The sequence below is a fragment of the Mustela nigripes genome, chromosome 1 (assembly GCF_022355385.1).
Source record: "Mustela nigripes isolate SB6536 chromosome 1, MUSNIG.SB6536, whole genome shotgun sequence".
Lineage (NCBI taxonomy): Eukaryota > Metazoa > Chordata > Mammalia > Carnivora > Mustelidae > Mustela > Mustela nigripes.
The window spans coordinates 188,495,703-188,511,045 of NC_081557.1; the positions used below are offsets into that span (position 1 = coordinate 188,495,703).

General features: G+C 35.1%; 1 protein-coding gene across 4 annotated transcripts in view; it reads left to right on the forward strand.

Moving 5' to 3' along the window:
* LARP1B (La ribonucleoprotein 1B) overlaps positions 1-15,343 on the forward strand; it is a 123,123-nt gene that overhangs the window by 87,263 nt on the left and 20,517 nt on the right. For all 4 annotated transcript variants that reach the window (XM_059378253.1, XM_059378240.1, XM_059378244.1 and 1 more), the window contains 2 exons: positions 11,069-11,280; positions 11,734-11,840. In XM_059378253.1, the coding sequence (XP_059234236.1) occupies positions 11,069-11,280; positions 11,734-11,840 (319 nt within the window). The remainder of the gene's footprint in view (positions 1-11,068; positions 11,281-11,733; positions 11,841-15,343) is intronic.

A 15,343-nucleotide genomic window follows, 5' to 3' on the forward strand; every position in this document is an offset into this window, starting at 1 on the left:
TATCCAAGAACTATAAAGAACTCTTCCAATTCAAGACACACAAAACAGATAATCACATCAAAAAATGGACAGAAGACATGAACAGACACTTCTCCAAAGATGACATACAAATGGCTAACAGACACATGGAAAAATGTTCATCATCATTAGTCATCAGGGAGATTCAAATCAAAACCACATTGAGGTACCAGTTAGAATGGCCAAAAATTAATAAGACAGTAAACAACAAGTGTTGGAGAGGATGTGGAGAAAGGGGAACCCTCTTACACTATTGGTGGGAATGCAAGTTGGTGCAGCCACTTTTGAAAACAGTGTGGAGATTCCTTAAGAAATTAAAAATAGAGCTACCCTATGACCCTGCAATTGCACTACTGGGTATTTACCCCAAAGATACACATACAGTGAGAAGACCATCTTTACCTCAATGTTCATAGCAGCAATGGCCATAGTCACCAAAGTGTGAAGAGCCTTGGCCTTCAACAGATGGATGGATAAAAAAGATATGGTCCATATATATAATGGAATATTATGTCTCCATCAGAAAGGATGAATACCCACTTTTTTATCAACGTGGACAGGAGGAGATTATGCTGAGTGAAATAAGTCAAGCAGAGGAGTCAAGTATCATATGGTTTCACTTACTTGTGGAGCATAAGGAATAACATGGAGACATTGGGAAAAGGTGAGGAGAAGGGTGTTGGGAGAAATCCCTGGAGGAGACGAACCATGAGAGAATGCGGACTCTAGAAACAAACTGAGGGTTTTGGAAGGGAAGGGGTTGGGGGTTGGGTGAGCCTGGTGGTGGATATTAAGGAGGGCATGTATTGCATGGAGCACTAGGTGTGATGCATAAACGATGAATCTTGGAACACTGAAAAAATAAAGTCGAAAAAAATGTTGAATAGATTAACTTTCAGTTTGAAAAGCAATTATGGATGATTTAAAGAAAAATCAGCTCTCTGCTGAATAAAGTATACCAAAAGATTGACAGGTGAAAAGTGAGAGGGGGAAGGGTTCCTGGGTGGCTCAGTTGTTTGAGTGTGGACTCTCGATTTTGGCTCAGGTCTCATGACCTCAGTGTTATACTTCCTGCTGAACAGGACTCTGGGATTATGACCTGAGCTGAAAGCAAACACTTAACAACTGAGCCATCCAGGTGCCCTTTTTTTTTTTTTAAAACTTATTTTATGTTTTTAATTTTTTTTAACATTTTATATATTTAACAAGAGCATGTTTTGAGAGAGAGGGAGAACAAGCAGGGGGAGCAGTAGAAGTAGGCTCCCTGCTGAGCAAGGATCTCAGTCTGGGGCTTAATCCCAGGACCCTGACATCATGCCCAAAGGCAGAGGCTTAACCAACTGAACCACCCACGTGCCCCTGTTTTTAATTTTTTATTGAAGTATATAGTCAATTATTTTCTTATTTAACTTTGAGAGTTCTCTATTCTTGATACAAGTTTGGGTGCACATATATTGTTAGCCATATCTGTATTTTATGGTTTGGTGCTATTGTAAATGGTGCTTTAAAATCTTTAGTTTCCAATTGTTTATTGCTATTATGTAGAAATGTGATTGATTTTCCTATATTATCCTTTGTGATGTTAATTTTTGTGTCAACTGGATCAGAAGTTGCCCAAATATTTGGTTAAACAATATTTCTGGGTTTATCAGTGAGGCTGTTTCTGGATGAAATTAGTATTTTAATTGGCTTAGTTAAGTAGATTTCCTTCCCCAATGTGGGTAGGAGTCATCCAGCCTATTAAGGGCCTGAATAGAACATTTTAAGAGCTGAACAAAAATTGGTTGGAAGAGGATGGTACCAGAGCAGAAGTAGTCAGGAGAACTTCATGCACAGGAATTCAGGGAAAGACTTTTATGGAGAAATGGTGAAGACAAAGTAAAGAAATTATACACTGGCTATAGCTTATAGCCTGGTTCGCTGTTTGTGATTGGTTTTCCTTATGTTTCAATTTCATAACCTTGGGTATTTACAGTCTCAGATTTTGGTTTGCTTACATAAAACACCTGTGTCCAGTGGCCTCATTGTTTAATTAATTTACAATGTTTTTGTTGTGTGGCTTTCAGGGAAGACCCCTGAATATCTGAATGGAAGTTTCCAACCAGGGGGTAACTGATCAATAGTAGTCTTAAATGACTTTTTGTTAACTTTCATCAGATTTTGAAATATTAGTCTGTATGTTATAAAAAACTTCAATATTTATGAAAACTGAATGCAAGGTTGAGGAAAAATTGTGCTTTGTGTAGTTTGCAGGCTATGTTTGCAGGCATAAATCTGTATTGGGCTGGTAAGGAATATTTTCTTCCTGCTATACTACATATGTGATATTATCATTCCACATTGAAAGTGGAAATAATCAAGATTTATGAAGGCTTTGGCAAGGAACTCAGCCTTGCTAACTGTAGGAATAATAAAATAAAATATTAAGAAAGAAAGTGGAGGGGCACCTGGGTGGCTTAGTCAGTTGGCCTCTGCCTTCAGCTCCAGTCATGGTCCCAGGGTCCTGGGATTGAGCCCCACATTGGGCTCCCTGCTTGGCAGGAAACCTACTTCTCCCTCACCCACTCCCCCTGCTTGTGTTCCCTCTCTCTATGTGTCTCTCTCTGTCAAATAAATAAATAAAATCTTTAAAAAGCAAGCAAGCAAGCAAGCAAGAGGATGTGGGTGCTTGGGTGGTGGCTCAGTCAGTTCAGTGCCCAACTCTTGATTTCATTCAGGTCATGATCTCAGGATCATGAGATTGAGCCCCACCTTGGCTCTGTGTTCAATGCACAGTCTGCTTTGGATTCTCTCTCCCTTTCCACCCCTCCTCCCGCTTGCAAACATGCTCTCTAATTAAATAACTAAATTAAAAAAAAAAGTGGGTAAATACAGAGAGCCCAACAGATATAAGGCCTTGAATCTCACAAAACAAACTGAGGGTTGCTGGGGGGAGGGGGTTTAGGAGAAGGGGGGTGGGATTATGGACATTGGGGAGGGTATGTGCTTTGGTGAGTGCTGTGAAGTGTGTAAACCTGGTGATTCACAGACCTGTACCCCTGGGGATAAAAATATATGTTTATAAAAAATAAAAAATTAAAAAAAAAAGATATCCATCTGGGTATGTGAGCCAATTCTCATTGGCTCTGTCACACTCCCATCTCTTCCTTCTACTTCCTCTGCTACTTCTCTCTCCAAGTTTACAGAAACTATGTCCCTCTTTCTCCAAGTTTTATCTGGCCAATTTTCAGAGTGGTTGACACTCACAGGAACCCACTTTAAAATCCTGAATTCAGCTAATGAACATATAGATCATTATTTGTTTCCAGAGTACAGGTCTATGATTCATCAGTCTTATATAATATCCAGTGCTCATTATAACACATACACTCCCCAGTGTCCATCACCCAGCCATCCCATCCTTCCACCATCCTTCCCTCCAGCAACCCTCAGTTTGTTTCCTTTGATTATGAGTCTCTTATGGTTTGTTTCCCTCTCTGATTTCCTCTTATTTCATTTTTCTTCTCTTCCCTTATGGTCCTTTGCCTTGTTTCTTAAACTCCACATATGAATGAGATCATATGACAATTGTCTTTCTCTGATTGACTTATTTCACTTAGCATAATACTCTTTAGTTTTGTCCACATTCTTGTAAATAGCAATATTTCATTTTTATGGCTGTGTAATATTCCATTGTATATGTATACCACATCTTCTTTATCCATTCATGTGTTAATGGACATTTAAGCTCTTCCCATCATTTGACTATTGTGAACATTGCTGCTATAAACATTGCGGTGCACGTGCCCCTTCGGATCACTACATTTGTATCTTTGGGATAAAGATACAGTAGTGCAATTTCTGGGTCGGAGGGTAGTTCTATTTTCAACTTTTTGAGAAACCTCTATCTTGTGTTCCAGAGTGACTGCACCAGCTTGCATTCCCCTTCTGGCAACTTTTAATATTTTCTCTTTATCCCCTGTGGTAAGCAATTTAATTATGATTGTCTTGGTATAATTTTCTTCATGTTCCTGTGCTTGAGGCTTTTTGAGTTTTTGGATATATGTGTGCATATATTTTTAATCAAATTTGGAAAAATTTCAGCCATTATTTTAAATTAACATTTTACACTTTATTATTTTTAAAAAGATTTTATTCATTTATTTGAGAGAGAAAGAGAGGGATGAGAGAGCACCCACAGAGGGAGAAGCAGGCTCCCTGTGGGGCTGGGATCAATGACCTGAGCTGAAAGCAGACACTTAACTGACTGAGCCACCTGGGTGCCCCAACATTTTATATTGTAAAAACTTGTTTTTTTCTGTAATTCTTTTCTGTTTCCTTTTCAACTACAAGAACTCAATTACATGTATATTAGACTACTTGAAGTTGTTCCCTACCTTACTAATGCTCTCTCTCTTTTTTTTTTCTTCCCCAGTTTGTTTTTCTTTCTGTTTTGTTTGGGTTATTTCTATTCCTATGTCTTCATCAGTCTTTTCTAATCTCTAATATATTTTTATACCCATTAAATGCATTTTAAATATCAGCTTTTATGTTTTTCTTCTCTAGAAGTTTAGTTATTATCATTTTTATGTCTTTTTGATATGTTTATACATTCCTCTAATATATGAAATATGGTTGTAATGACTTCTTTTGTAAGCAAAGTGTAAATCCAGTATTTGGATTTATATCTAACTGCTCTGATACAGTGAGTATATGATAAATCAAAACTGACTTGCCATGGCCTAATCTGGCCACACCTTTACTTACATGTGATCTGTGCCTATGTTACAATGGCAGGATTGATTAGTTTCATCAGTGACTTTATAACCTGAAAAGCCAAAAATATATACTGTCTTTAATTTACAGAAAACACTTGCTTAGTCCTGCTTCAAAGGCATTTTATTTTGAAAAGAAAACTAAATTGCCAGTCCTCGTACAGCATTTTTTTTTTTTTTTTTTACTGTCAATCTTCATTGAACACCAACAGCATGATATTATTCTGGTTTTATAAAGGCAGTTCCTACCTATAAAGACAATGAGGGCTAGGGACAAGGTTCAGATGGTTCAGGTATGCAACTGTCCCAAGATTTGATTAGACAGTTATAAAATTTGGAAAATCTTAAGTAGAAGAATAATTAGCATACTCCTTCCTCCATTGGTTTTTAAACTTCAGCAAGTATCACATTCACCTAGAAGGCTTGTTAAAACAAATTAAACAACTCCATACCCAGAGTTTTTGATTTAGTAAATGGAGGTGGGACCTGAGCATGTACACTTCTAACAAGTTTGCATGTCATGCTGATGATACTGGTAGACCTATACTTTGAAAATCAGTACTTTATCCTAGTTCTCTAAAATCAGTCTTCTTTGATATACTTGTAGCAGAAACTGTATGATTGACAGTCACAATTGAGGTTCCCTGAAGAGTGGTCTTTGGTTTTGTTTCGTTATAGCTTTTTTGAGGTGTGGTTTACATACCCTAAAACTAACCCATTTGTGTACTGTTTCATGACTTTCAGAGATTTTGTATAGTTGTCCAGTAGCACCAGAATTCAGTTTTAGAACAGTTTATCACACTAGAGAGCTCCCTCATGATCATTTGCAGTCAGTCTCTACACTCAATTTCAGTCTTTGAGGTTACCAGTGATCTGCTTTTTGTTGGAAGTTTCATATAAATGGAACCATATGATATGTTTTCATGTATCTGGCTTTTTCCAACTAATATAGTATATTTGAGATTAATCTATGTCATTGCTGATATTGATGTTTTTATTGCTAAGTAATATTCTATACTACAGACATACTACATTTTGTTTATCCAGTTGGTAGCTGATATTTTGATTTTTTCCAGTTATTGCTATTATGAAAAATGCTATTTTTGGACATTCTTGCACAAAAGATGCCCTATCATTTTGATTAAGAAGGTATGATATCCAGATGATATTCATATAGCATCCTGGGCTTAAAATTGTCTAAAAAATAACTTTAATATATTTCTTGTTACCTAATGATTTATATTTCTAATAATACAATTCTATATCTACTGTAAATATTTTAGCTATTTCAGTTATCTTAACCATTTTTGATATTTTATCTCAAAATATTGCAAATTGGTATACATATACTGTAAAAATTTTATAAAATGTTTCTTTTGAGATAACCCTCTATAGATCCTAGTCTTCACAAAATTGACCTATCTGCTCTTATTCGTGGGTAAAATTTACATGTAATTAAATCAAATAAAATAAATATAAAACTTTAATTTCTAATATGGAAATGTTTAGGTAAAATCAAAAGAAGGGAGGACTGTTAATGAACCCCATGTAATTTTCTTACCTAATTTTAACAATTGTTAATAGTTTGACTTTTTTTTCATCCATACCTTGTTCCCTATATGTTTTTGGTATTTCATGTTGAATCTCATTCATTCAAATAAATACCATTACTTCTGCAAGTACCTCATTTTATATCACAAACATATATACATGCAGTTTATGTTTGGTTTTCCGTGATGTCTGGTATTTATCTTTTTCAAGTTGGTTATTTGAATCAGGAACAAAGAAACATACATTCCATTTGATCGATAGGACAATTAAGTTACTCTTAATCTGTAAGCATTCCTCTTCTCTTATTTTTCCTTGCCAATGACTCATTGAAAAAACTGGTTAAATTGTCTTAAGATTTCTTACAATCCAGATTTATATGTTTCTATCTTCATATCAATCAGTGTATTCCTTTATCTCCTCTATTACCTATGAATTAGTACTTAGGTATAGAACATTAAGTATATTCAGGATTTTAATTTTCTGGTGGCAAGACTTTTTTTTCAAAGGAGCTATTTACTTCCAATTACTTCATACAGTGTCTTTTAGTCTGTCTTACTGGTGCTATTATTGATCATTGGATTTAAATGTTACTGGCCTGGGGCACCGGGGGGCTCAGTGGTTTAAAGCCTCTGCCTTCAGCTCAGGTCATGATCCTAGGATCCTGGGATAGAGACCCACATCAGGCTCTCCTCTCAGCGGGGAGCCTGCTTCCTCCTCTCTCTCTGTCTGCTTCTCTGCCTACTTGTGATCTCTGTTTGTCAAAAAATTAAATAAAATCTTAAAAAAAAATGTTATTGGCCTGATCCCATCCATCATAAAGTTTCCCTTCAACTTCTTTTTTCTAAAGACTTTTTTCTTTTATAACAGGTCTAGGGTCACAGTAAAATTAAGGGTAAGAATACAAAGATTTCCCATTTTTCTCCCTGCCCGGAGCTTACATGACCATCACCCATTTGATGAAAGATGCTGCTTCCTCATAGCAATATCCCACATCAGAGTGGTGCATTTGTTACAATGGATGAACCTACACAAACACATTATAATAACCCAAAGTCCATAGTTTACATTAGGGTTCACTCCTGGCATTGTACATTCTTTGGGTTTTGACAAATGTATATAGACATGTATCCATCACTATAGTATCATACAAAGTAAAAATCCTCTGTATTTCACCTATCACTTTTCCCCCACCATACCTCCAACCCCTGGCAGCTATTAACCTTTCCACTGTTTCCATAGTTTTCCGTTCCCAGAATATTGAATAGTTGGAATTCTACAGTAAGTAGCCTTTTCACATTGGTTTTTCTCACTTAGTAATGTGCATTTAAATTTCATCTGTGTCTTTTCATGGTTCATATGTTTTTAGGCACTGCATAATATTCCATTGTCTATAATATATACCATAGTTTGTCCATTCACCTACTGAAGGACATCTTCATTGGTCCCAAGTTTTGGCAGTTATGAATAAAGTTACTTAGACATCCATGTGCAAGTTTTTGTGTAGACATAACTTTTCAGCTCCTTTGAGTATGTACCAAAGAGGATGACTCCTAGATCATATAGTAAGATATGTTTAGCTTTGTGCGAAACCGCCAAACTGTCTTCCAAAGTGACCATACCATTTTGCATTTCCACCATTAATGAATAAGAGATCCTCTTGCTTCATATCCTTGCCAGCATTCGGTGTTGCTAGTATTCTGGATTTTGGCCATTCTCATAGGCATATAGTGGTATTTGACTTTCATTTATTTTTCCCCAATGACATCTGATGTAGAACATCTTTGCCTATGATTATTTGCCACATATATTACTTCTTTAATGTATCTGTTGAGATTTATTAATTGGTTTGTTTTCTTATTGTTGAATTTTAAGAGTTCTTTATATATTTTGTGTAAAAGTCCTCTATCAGATGTGTCTTTTGCAAATATTTTCAGCCTGTGACTTTTCTTATTCTCTTGACAGTGTCTTTCGTGTATCAGATTTTTTTTTTATCATTTTAGCGAAGTCCACTTTATCAATTATTACTTTCAGGGATCATATCTTTGATGTTGAATCTCATTTCAACATTTTACTAAATGGTTTTAAGAGTTATTGGTGGAAATTCCCTAGATTTTCTATTTCATTAGAGTTGCAAAATGATCTTTATTTATTTATTTATTTTGCAAAATGATCTCTTTTTTTAAGTCATCTTTTAATTCTATCATTCCTTCTGTGTTTCTTACCTAGAATTCTGTAAAGAAGAGTGTTCTTTTATCAACTCTTTTGTTACTCTGAATTTCAATTTTTCCAGGAAAAGGATAAATGCTTGTTTCTTTCTCTGTGTTCAGTTTATCAATTTTTAGAACAATGAGTTTTGTGCCCTAGCAACCTACACATGTGATTAAGTTTTAAGGTACCATTATGAATTCATAGAACTTTCTTATTTGACATCTTTAATCAATTTCAGTCATTATTTTTAGTGTTTAGAGTACTTCATTTTTGGCTGGTGGGGTCCACTGAAGTTTGCTGCTGTATCCTCATGACCTATTCTAGTTTTTGTTTTTGTGTGTTTTTGTTTTTCTTTTTTAATTTCAGTGCTTTCTGACTGAATTCAGGCTCATATTATACTTTGTGCTCCAGACTTTATTTCTTTTAGAGGACCAGATCAGTGGGAAATGGAATTTGAAAACCATAATCTGGATGTTAGGAAGCTTACTATTATTGTCCCTAGATCTTTAAATATTTAAATTTTAAATTGAACATATTTTTCAGTTTATAATCATAGTTTTATCCTTGTGATTATATAGCTTTTTGATCCAAAGAAAATCTGTATTAACACAATTCAGTTATCAGTCATTTGGTGGGTATATGTTTATCACTATTGTAGGCAGTGGTATACAAATATAAGATTGTGGCCCTTGCTTTTAGGGAACCACTGGGACTTGTTCTTACTGGCTAACGGGATAATATATAAAAACTAAATTTTAATTTAGAGGTGGCACAAAAGAAGAATTGATTAATTTTATTGGCAGAGATATTCAAGTAATGCTTCAAGTTCCCAGGGAAAGTAACATCTGTGCTGGGTATTAAAGGAAGGATATGAGTTCAATTGGGTGTGAAAAGATAAGGGAAAGGGACTTACAGAGAGAGGAAAAAGCATATGAAAAGGTATCAAGCAAGAAAACAGGATCAAGTAGGTTGCTATCTGGGGCACCAAAACTGAAGTGGTGAAAGACAGTTGAGGAGTCAAAATCAGTAAAGTCTTAATATGACATGATAAAGAGATTAGACTTCTCCTGGAGGCAAAAGAAAAACACTGATGGGTAAGTAGATACATGAAATCACCTAATTTGTTCCTCAAAAAATGTTCTGATATCCTCCCATTTAGAATGGGAGGAGAAAGGGGGAAGTTAGGGAAATTAGGCAATAGGGTAGGTAAGTTCACTTTTGAATTTATAGCCTTGTGTTTAGAATAGTGCTTGGCATATAGTAGGCACTTAATATTTGTTGAATGATGAACAAAAATTGAATTGATGATCAAATTGATAATTCTGAAGAAAAACCATATGTATTCTGCTTGCTTACTTATTAGTATCTAATTACCATGATATTTTCACAACTAATTAATTAATTAATAAGCAAAGCAACCCAATAGTAATATGGTCAGGATATGAATGGTAAGCTCGATAGGGGAAATCTGAATGATGACTATACATATAAAAATAGGCTCACTAGAACCAAAAATTATAAATACCATTTAAATCCCATGAGAGAAAAATATTTAAACATCTAAACAAAACCTAATCTTAGCCAGGGTATTAAATTGCTGAGACTTTTCATGCTGCTGCTAGGAGTATAAACTGGTGAAACCATTCATTATAGAAATCACATTGACAATCAGTAATCAATCCGAAGATACATATGTCATTTTAGTCAACATTTCCATTTCACATATGAACCTTAGAGACATGCTCATACCTGTAAAGAAAGACATATTTAACAATGTTCACTGTAGCATCTTTGATTATACCGAAAATTTAGAAATAACATAAATGTGTAGCTTCAGGAGAATGGAAATTTTAATATATTTGTATAATAGCATAATCTCTTACAATAAAAATGAATAAACCAAAGTGATATGAATAGAATTTGAATAATCAAGAATCAAAATATGACTGTAAAAGCTTATAAAATACATATAGTATGTTGTCATTTATGTGAAGTTAATTATACAAAATAATGTTATTACATATATGTATATAATAATAGATAAAAATACCAAATTTCAAAGCCTGGTTGTCTCTGAGGAGAAGTGAAATAGGGTTGGGATAGGTTATATAGTGGGCTTCAGACTATTTTTCTTTTTACAAAAGTCAGAAACAGAGCAAAATTAAAATTTTGTAAAGTAGGTAACGTGCAGACAGTGTTTATTTTTTATTCTTACATATTTAAATGTTTCTAATGAAAAAGTCTTTTGAGTGGAAAATTTCAGAATTACTTTTGTTCTCAAGTAAAATACTTTCTTAGCATCTTTTTTTAAAAAGATTTTATTTATTTATTTGACACAGAGAAATCACAAATAGGCAGAGAGGCAGGCACAGAGAGAGGGGGAAGCATGCTCACCACTGAGCAGAGAGACTGATGTGAGCTGATCCCAGGACCCTGAGATCATGACCTGAGCTGAAGACAGAGGCTTAACCCATGAGCCAACCAGGTGCCCCCTTTCTTAGCATCTAAATGCATTTAACTACTTTTTTGCTTTGCAGGTTTGAGTGATGAATTAGCCCCGAAGCTATCTGGTGTTTCAGAAATATCTTCAGTAACAATGGCCCGTTCATTGCCCACGGCAGTTCCAGACTCTCCTAGAATTTATCCTGCAAGAACACCTAAAACACCTCGAACACCTAGGTTACAAGATCCAAATAAAACACCAAGATTTTATCCTGTTGTTAAAGAACCAAAAGCTATTGATGTAAAGGTATACAAAACTACCAGGAATATAAAGGCTGCATTTTATATCCTTTAACATTCCAAAATGAGACTTTTTAGTTTCTATCATATTTTTAAAAATATATAGTTTAGATTGTAAGAACTCACTTAAAAATGGTATTTTACCAGTAATGTTTTCTCAGGTTAAGGAATAACTTCCTTAAAATTTGTAGCATAATTAATATTGATCAGAAGGTATAATGAAGACTCACACTAAATTGTATTTCCTTTAATCCTTGGGTTGAATCCTAGCAAAGGACCTTCTTTGTTAAGTTTTGTAACTTGTATGTGAGATGTTTAAGTTTTGTGACTTCATGTGATTTCATAATGTGTCATCCACAGTATGAAAATGTTTGAGCTAGTTTACAGTCAGAGGGTTTCAATTTACTTGTGAAGTTCACACTACTGAAATAATTGCAATGTTTGACTTCTTTTTCTTTAGAGTCCAAGAAAGAGAAAAACAAGACATAGTACAAATCCCCCTCTAGAGTGTCATGTTGGTTGGGTAATGGATTCCAGAGATCATGGGCCAAGAACATCTGCTGTCAGGTACTGTATTTGTCAAACATTGCTTTGTTTTTTATTTTAAGTTTGTTGAAAATAGTTACTAATTAGACATTTGGAATATTTAAAAATTTATATGTTAGCAAAATATGGAATAATGAAAATAGTTTTTAAAAAGAAACAGAAGAAAGGGAAATAAATGGGACAATTTTCCAATAAGTACATTAAGGAATAATTGAATAGGACAATTTTTTCCCCATTTAAACTAGTTTTCACAAATGTGTACTCTTAGATAAGAAAATATTTAAGTTTATGAAAGATTCCAGATTCTCAGTGGCATAGTGGGTTCTTAGTGAATTAATGTGCTAAACAAACTACTCAAACTATAAAAAGACTATGGAAATAAAACACCTTGTTATTTTGAAGTTTTTCCTTTTGAGGGAAAATAACTTAGATTAGTTGACTATTAGTAGTAAGTGGTTTTTGTTTTAGCTTTATTTTTTTTTAAGACTTATTTACCTCAAAAGAGATGATAGAGCAAACCTTTGATAGTGCCAGTTGTTCAATATAACATGGTATGTTTTATCTTATACAGTGGATGCAGAGGTGATTTGCTGCTATTTGCTGTGTGTTTCTTGTAAACTTCTGTTTGTGTAGATATTTTCAGAATAATTATCTGACCAACTTTCTAAATGAAGATATAGCTTAGGAAAAAGTATTCTTTAGTTACTAGAAGGGGAGGATTAAATAGTTTCATTCAAAGAAAAGCTAGTGAATTTATCACGATCTGAAAATCTCCACCTCTGTCTTTCCAGTGCTATTTATTTGGTACTTTTACATTTTGTTCTCATTAGATATATTATCCATAAAATATAAAATATGTATATGTTTTTTACACACCTATTGTATACTTAGGGTTATTGTGTTCTAAGTGATTTTGAGAGTTTATTTTCCAGGCTATTTTTTTTAAGATTTTTATTTATTAGAGAGAGAAAGAAAGCACGAGCCGGGGAAAAGACAGAGAGAGAAGCAGGCTTCCTATTGAGCAGGGAGCCCAACAACATAGGGCTTGATCCCAGGACCCTGGTATCATGATCTGAGCTGTAAGTCAGACGCTTAACCAACGAGCCACCTAGGCACCCCTCCAGTGTGGGTTGTTGTTGTTGTTGTTTTTCTTAATCAGAGCAATATATTTAGAGATCAACAAATAATGGTGAAAGATTTTAGTCAGTAATATTTAGTTTAGTTAGAACATTTAATAGAACGTTTAGTTAGGAATGTGTTCCTTACAATTCATTTTTTTATTATGTTATATCTTTCATTATTAATAATTCATCTATATAGTGATTTATTTATTCCCAGGCATGTGGGAATAAACACTCCATGTTCTTCCACAAGTAAAATGTATCAGGAAAGCAGGGGCTTAACGTTGTGTTGGACACTTTCCTAGGCACTGAGTATATAGCAGGGAACAAGATAATTACAGACCCTGCCTTTCTGGAGCTTAATTCAGGGGTGACAGACAAGTATTTATAAAAATGACTGTTGGGGCGCCTGGGTGGCTCAGTGGGTTAAGCCACTGCCTTCAGCTCAGGTCATGATCTCAGGGTCCTGGGATCGAGCCCTGCATCGGGCTCTCTGCTCAGCAGTGAGCCTGCTTCCTCCTCTCTCTCTGCCTGCCTCTCTGCCTGCTTGTGATCTCTCTCTGTCAAATAAATAAATAAATAAAATCTAAAAAAAAAAAATGTATATTTTTTTAAATTGACCTACTTTTTAGGGTAGTTCTAGGTTCACAGCAGAAATTGAGTGGAAGGTACTGAGAGTTCCCTTAGACACCCTGTATTCCCTGCCTTCCACACACAGCCTTACCTTACTATCAACATCCATATCTTTAGATCACCTACCTTAATGTAATTATGGATATGGTTGGATTTAAAATTGCTCTTTTGATTTTAATTTTTTTTAAATTTTGTATTCTACTTTTTTCATCTCTTCTTTGTTCTTTTTTCTTCCATATTTTGGATTGGCTGAGCTTTTTATTTATTTATTTATTTATCTAAAAGGTTTTATTTATTTATTTATTTATTTGTCACAAGTAGGCAGAGAGGCAGGCAGAGAGAGAGGAAGGGAAGCAGGCTCCCTGTTGAGCAGAGAGCCCGATGTGGGGCTCGATCCCAGGACCCTGGAATCATGACCTGAGCCGAAGGCAGAGGCTTTAACCCACTGAGCCACCCAGGCGCCCCAAGATTGGCTGAGTTTTTTTTTTTTTTTAAGATTTTTTATTTACTTATTTGACAGAGAGACATCACAAGTAGGTAGTGAGTCAGGCAGAGAGAGAGAGAGGAGGAAGCAGGCTCCCTGCTGAGCAGAGAGCCCCATGCGGGACTCGATCCCAGGACCCCGAGATCATGACCTGAGCCGAAGGCAGCGGCTTAACCCACTGAGCCACCCAGGCTGAGTTTTTATAATAATTCTATTTTATCTCTACCATTGGCCTCTCACTTATATTTCTTATTTTTTACTGGTCTTCTCCTGTTCATAATATACATTTCAACTTAGTCTACTTTTAAATAATATTATACCACTACATGTATAGCATAAGAATCTTAATACCATAAAGTTCCATTTCCTCCCATCCTCTGTGAAATAGCTTTATTATTACTTTTCTTTAGACAGTTGTCTTTTAAAAACATGAGAAATTTTTATTTTATCTATCATCTATCTATTTATAGAGTTTTTATTTGAGAGAGAGAGAGAGAGAGAGTGCATTGGGGAGGGCAAGGAGGGAGAGGCAGACTCCCCTCTGAGCAGGAAGCTAGATGGGTAGACGATTCCTGGGGTCAGTCCCAGAAGCCTGAGACCATGACTTGAACTGAAAGCAGACATTTAACTGACTGAGCCACCCAGGCGCCCCAATGTGAGATATTTTTCAAACATTTGCTCTCATTTTTACCATTTGTAATGTTCTTTATTTCTTAAAAATTTCTCAGTGTACAGGTCTGTTAGGAGTGGATTCTATCTACTTTTGTTTATCAGGAGAAGTGTGTCTTTTTCTATTTTGAAAGATATTCTTATTGAGTATAAAATTCTTTGATGGATCTAGATATGGGTATGGTTATATGTGTATATATATGTGTGACTCACAAGGTATTTATCCTGCTTGTGGTTCTTTGAAGTTTTTGGATTCATTGGTTTTTTTGTGTTTTTTAAAAAAATTTTTTATTTTATATAAACATATATTTTTATCCCCAGGGGTACAGGTCTGTGAATCACCAGGTTTACACACTTCACAGCACTCACCAAAGCACATACCCTCCCCAATGTCCATAACCCCACCCCCCTTCTCCCAAACCCCCTCCCCCCAGCAACCCTCAGTTTGTTTTGTGAGATTAAGAGTCACTTACGGTTTGTCTCCCTCCCAATCCCATCTTGTTTCATTGATTCTTCTCCTACCCACTTAAGTTTGTTGTCTTTTATTCAGTTAGGAAAATTTTCATCTCTTATCTCTTCAAGTATTTTTTGCCCTGTGTTCTTTTTTTTTTTTTTTT